At 34.5% G+C, this 5,886-nt stretch overlaps 1 protein-coding gene across 1 annotated transcript; it reads left to right on the top strand.

The window, feature by feature from the left end:
- Window positions 1–1,347: 1,347 nt before the first annotated feature.
- LOC141665708 (secreted RxLR effector protein 161-like) lies at window positions 1,348–1,869 on the top strand. The gene has a single exon (XM_074471694.1). The coding sequence runs from the start codon at window positions 1,348–1,350 to the stop codon at window positions 1,867–1,869; it is 522 nt and encodes a 173-aa protein (XP_074327795.1).
- Window positions 1,870–5,886: the final 4,017 nt, after the last annotated feature.

Genomic DNA, 5,886 nt, shown 5'->3' with positions numbered 1-5,886 from the left:
TATTTAAATACCAGCCCACCAGATCAGGAGTCCAACAAATCAATCTTATAATAGAATCAGGATTCCTGAAACTCGATATAGCGTGGCTGCCCTCAAATCCAGCGCGGCCGCACTGAGTTTTTGACAAATAGGCACAGCCGCTCCCAAGACTAGCACGGCCGCCCTAACCTTCTGGAAATTCTAATTTTTCTTGTTTCCTTGACTTCAATTGTTGGTTTTTTTTGTGCTAACTACCGAAGCTCCATCCTAACACCTTTTTAATATAGAAACAATATGAAATCTATTCCTTATTCCAAATATACCCTGAAATGTGAAAAACTACAACAACACATCAGAAACATAAATAACTTGAGTACAAATCACCAATTCGAGCCTTTACAAAATATTCTAAGTAGATATAAATTCCACTTATCAACACTCAAATATTGATTTGATATGATACTCTACTCATTAATCAAAAAACCTTGGATTAAACTTTGATGAGGATGACACATTACATATCTCTAGTTTATTCTATAATATATGGTTAAATGGATTATATTACATTATACATTATTCACGAAAGGTTTAATCGGTCACCAATTTTATTATTATTTGGGCAGCAATGATGTATTACTAGATGCCGCTCATTGTTTATGAATTTATATTAGATTTAAAATTCATTTCCAACGTAATTATAGCCTATAGGGTCACACACAAAGAATGCTTGAAGGATTATGTAATTTAAATTGGATTTAAATTAAATTAAAGTAGTTTGAATTATTTATAATATTAATTAAGTATGACTTAATTAATTAGAAAAATAATGATATTCGAATTTACTAATATCAATTATGAAATTCAGTTGTTAAATAACTAAGTGTGACAGAATTATTATACAAATAGAAATTTTGAATTAATAATAACTCCTAATTAGTTAAGAGTTATAATTCTTTTTCTCTCTATATAATGTCTCTTGTCTGGCTGATTTTGTGTGCAAGACTTTTACTAAAACCCCAGCCACCAAGAGAGAAGATGGAGAGAGCAAGAAGAAATGAGTTTGTGCTAGTGCACATCCAGTCCTTGAGTTCAAGCATTTGTGTGGATACCGATAGAGCGTAGATCGCGAGAGTGTGATGCGTGGTGATTGAACAATCTTTGAATCTCCATTATTCAACCAATTTGTAAAGCCTCTTGAGGTAAACAATCTAATTTATGAATAAAATATTTGTTTTTCGCATGAATCCTGCGGTGGGTTTCGAAAATTATGGTTTTTCACATTTTTAATTACTATTTTCGTTGCGTTTATGTGCTCGAAACCCAACAGCACGTCTTACTGATAACAAGACTTTGGAAACTCCTTTAGAGATGAATGCTCGATATTCTCCATCTGATGGTCTTCCTTTAGCAGATCCTACTTTATATCTCACGATTGTTGGTAGTCTTGTTTATCTCACTATTACTCGTCCGGATATTGCATATGTTGTTCATATAATTAGTCAATTTGTCACTTTTCCTACAACCGTAAATTGGGATGTAGTTCTTCGTATACTCAGGTATCTTCATAGGACTCAGTTTCAGAGTCTTTTGTTTCCTTCTAACTCATCTTTAGAGTTACGTGCTTATAGTGATGCTGATTGGGATGGTGATCCCGAGGATCGTAAATCCACAACTGATTTTTGTATTTTTCTTGGTAATTCTCTTATTTTATGGAAGAGTAAGAAACATGATATTGTTTCGAGATCGTCTTCAGAAGCTGAGTATCGTGCCATGGCTTCCACTACTTCTGAGATTGTTTGGTTACATCGCTTACTTGCAGATTTGGGTATTAGCCTTCCTAACTCCACACCATTATATTGTGATAATAAGAATGCAATTCATATTGCATGAAATTCGGTATTTCATGAGCGCACTAAACATATTGAGATTGATTTTCATCTTACTCGCCATCATCTGCTACAAGGCACTATCTCATTGCCTTTTGTTCCTTCTTCACTTCAGATTGCTGATATTTTTACAAAGGCTCACTCTATTTCTCGATTTTGTTTCTTGTCTGACAAACCCTCAATGTTCATTGCTGCAACATTGTGAGTTTGAGGGGATGTTATAATATATATAGGGGGTAGTTCAAATAGAAACACCCTTTAAATAAAACCTAGAAACAAGCACAGTCCAACAAGAATTTTAAATACACAACCCACACATAACTCACATGCAGCCTGTTATACACAACGCACATAATTCTCTCCATTTTAAATTAATTTTTTTTGTCATTCAACAATTTTTTAAAAAAATTGACTTCACTGTATATTTGTAAATCCTTCAACGATCAATATGAATACCATATGTGCTATATTCCGACGATAAATCACTAATTATACTTACGAGAATCACTAAAATTTAGCTAATTTAATTAATAATATAAAAGGAACAGAGAGAGATATTGAACTTTGTTGGGCCTGGTCCAATTATGTGGGCTATGGTTTTATTAAGCCCAAATAAATAAATGAAATAAAACACAGGAAAAGGTCCGAGAGCAGAAAAAGAAATTAAAAGGGGGAGACAAAGCGGTGTTGTGAGTATGGTATTCATACTGATATACTCTTCAATCACTAAATCGTATGACGACAATCACTAAACTATTCATAATAATCACCAAATTACACATAGTAATAAATATATTGTACATAGAAATCACTATTTACATGGTCTGGTTTCTAGGATTTAGGGGCCCTAAACCCTGGACTAAATTAGGGTTTAGGCTCTAGGGTGTAGGGACCCTACACCCTAAACCCTAAATAGATGGAAAGTTTATCAACTAATTTCTTATTATTAGAAAGATCTAAATATTTTTAAAACCTATTTAAGGAATTGGTGAACCCTAAAAAGTTAACAACTATTAAATTAATTTCCAATTTAAATTTTAGATAGTAATTTCTAGATCTTGAATTATTAAATTTTGTAAACAGACAAAACACAATCAAAAGAATATTGAAGAGAAAATAAAATTTGAAGAAACTGAAATACAAGAAAGTCAAGATCAATTCAAGAGAAAGAATTAAACAAGAAATCAAAAATGAACAAGTGGAAGAGGAGGAGAGTGTAAAAGATAAACAAGTTACTATATTACTCATGTTAATCACTAAACTACTAGTTTGTGTGTAAAAGATAAAAATGTATAGTAGGAGATTAATAGTGTATGATGGAGGCAGAGAGATGGGATACCATGAGAAAAGTGTGGTACAAGAAAAATGCGATAAATCACTAATTATGTTTATGACAATCACTAAAATTAAGAAAGTTCTGAATTTATACTAATTTCGGTTTAGTGATTCTGTTAAGTATAAATAGTGATTAATCGTCAGAATATAGCAAGTATGGTATGCAAATTGATCGTTGGGAGATGGAGAAAAATATAGTGAAGTCGGATTTTAAAACAAGTTTGTCATTTAATGGAAAATATTAAATTAAAAACTAACATAAAAGTATTTACGTATAGATGGACAGAGGTACTTACGCCTGGAAATTGGAGGAAGGAGAGAGAAGGAGTTGATAAATTTTTATGGTGGAGATTCAATTCAAGCTATAAAATTAGTGGTTGTCATTGGTTTCTAGTTTTTAGAATAAGGTTGGCTTCTATTTGACCATTTCCCTATATATATATTATATTAAGGTAATTTTCGGTATTTAGCTTATATTGATTTTTTATATAAGTTCAGACATGTATTATAAATTCGTTCGTATTATATCTCTAAAATTAACAAAATATTACCACTTTGTTAGGCAATACAGAGGAATTTTGTTTTTTACAAATAGCATCACTATAGTCCACATTTATGTTGATATCGCTACGGCCTACCATCATGCATGTATAATATGAATGACAACGCGTTCGATTTGCAACTGTGTGTATTACGCTGGAATCTATTCTTATCCATGTAAACGCTAGTTGTATAGAGGTTCTCTCTTTTCACTCAATTAATTATTAATACCAGTGATTAGGGGTGAGTAGAAAACCGCATAAACCGCAAAAACCGCCCGCACCGCGAAACGCGGTTTTTAATTTTTGTGGTGTGGTTGCGGTTTGAATTATTAATAAATCGCGCGGTGCGGTGCAGATTGTGGTTTTAAATTTCTAAAATGCGGTTCAAACCGCACCGCACCGCAATATTTAATATGTTATATATATATATATACTTATATTCCTATCGGGCCATCCCATTAAATATTCTTCAGTTGGTCGCAGAAGCACTTCCCACAAGTACCAAGATTACTTTACATCCTACTGTTTCTTATGTGATTAGAATAGTTAGCCTGTTATGGATAAAAAACTAAGGTTATTACTTGCTATATTTAATACTAAGATTCGGGAGCTCAAGGCCTTTAATGGCTGCTCTCGTGTTTCGTGACTCAATCTGCCTTTACGAGATGCCTACGTATCTCTGTGAATTAGAGAATCAAGCCAAAAAATGTAGTTCTGATTGGTGGGGGTGAGACCCCTTATATAGATGTTGGGAGTCCTTGAATTGGACTTGGTATAGGAGACTTGGTGGGCAAGTCTCATAATTAGAATGGACTTTGGAGTCCTAGATAGTAGGAAACTGATTCCTTATTCTTTTAGGTCCCCTTGAGGCTAATCTCCAAGGATTTATATCCTTATCGGGACTCTTCTCAACATCTGCTTTGTCCCTTATTAATTAATTACGAAATTAATTAATAATCAGGGCTTTTGGGCCTTTTTTATTCCATCAGGCCTGATCTGGTCCATCAGGCTTAACCTTTCCGGTCTGAGTATCATATATCTTTTTATTGGGCCTAGCAGCCCACAGTTTGTACAATTAATGCAGTATTTAATTATACAATCATAATTTATTTATCCCTATCATTTGCCCCCCAACTTTTGGGAAACATTGATTAGGTTTCGCAGAAGTTAAGTCTATTCGTTCCCTTACAGGGTTTCGTTTTTCCGTAAAGTGTGGAGCGACCTACACATTTACAATGAATTTTTCCTTTTATTCAGGAATTATCTTAATTTCCAGGAATTTTTCCCTTATTTCCGGGATTTTCCCCTTATTTTCTGGATTTTTCCCTAATTTTCTGGGATTTTTCCCTAATTTTCTGGAATTTTTCCCTAATTTTCTGGGATTTTCCCTAATTTTCTGGGATTTTCCCTAATTTTCTGGGATTTTTCCCTAATTTTCTGGAATTTTTTCCTAATTTTCTGGGATTTTTCCCTAATTTTCTGATTTCCAGCCCTATTTCGACCTGGATCCTAGTCGCAATTTCGACCTGGATCCTAGTCGAAAATAGGGATCAGCCTTGCCATCCTGGTCGAAGGAATTCGACTAGGATCCACGACCTGGAATTCGACCAGGATCCTAGTCGAAATTCCGACCTCGATCTAGGACCTGGAATTCGACCAGGATCCTAGTCGAAAATTCGACCTGGATCTAGGTCGAAAATTCCACCTTTCTTTAGCTTCTTGTCATGAGCCTATCGACTAGGATTTCGACTAGGATTCTAGTCGATATTTCGACCTGAATCCTGTTCGAAAATTCTTTGATTTTTTTGCTTCCTGGTCAAAGGATTTCGACTAGGATTCACGACCTGGAATTCGACCAAGATCCTAGTCGAACTTCGACCTGAGTTTTTAATCCCCATTTTTTGAAAGATGCTTGGTTTATTCGACCTCATTCCTGGTCGAAGCTTCGACCTCAATTCAGTCCCGTTATTCCAGCTTCTTGCCATGAGCCTATCGACTAGGATTTTGACTAGGATTCTAGTCGATATTTCGACCTGAATCCTGTTCGAAAATTCTTTAATTTTCTTGCTTCCTGGTCGAAGGATTTCGACTAGGATTCACGACCTGGAATTCGACCTGGATTCTGGTCTTTTTTACCCGTTATT

This window comes from Apium graveolens, chromosome 6 (genome assembly GCF_009905375.1).
Source record: "Apium graveolens cultivar Ventura chromosome 6, ASM990537v1, whole genome shotgun sequence".
In the NCBI taxonomy this organism is placed as follows: domain Eukaryota; kingdom Viridiplantae; phylum Streptophyta; class Magnoliopsida; order Apiales; family Apiaceae; genus Apium; species Apium graveolens.
The sequence above is the reverse complement of the archived record's forward strand: the minus strand, read 5'-3'. Positions and strand labels throughout refer to the sequence as shown.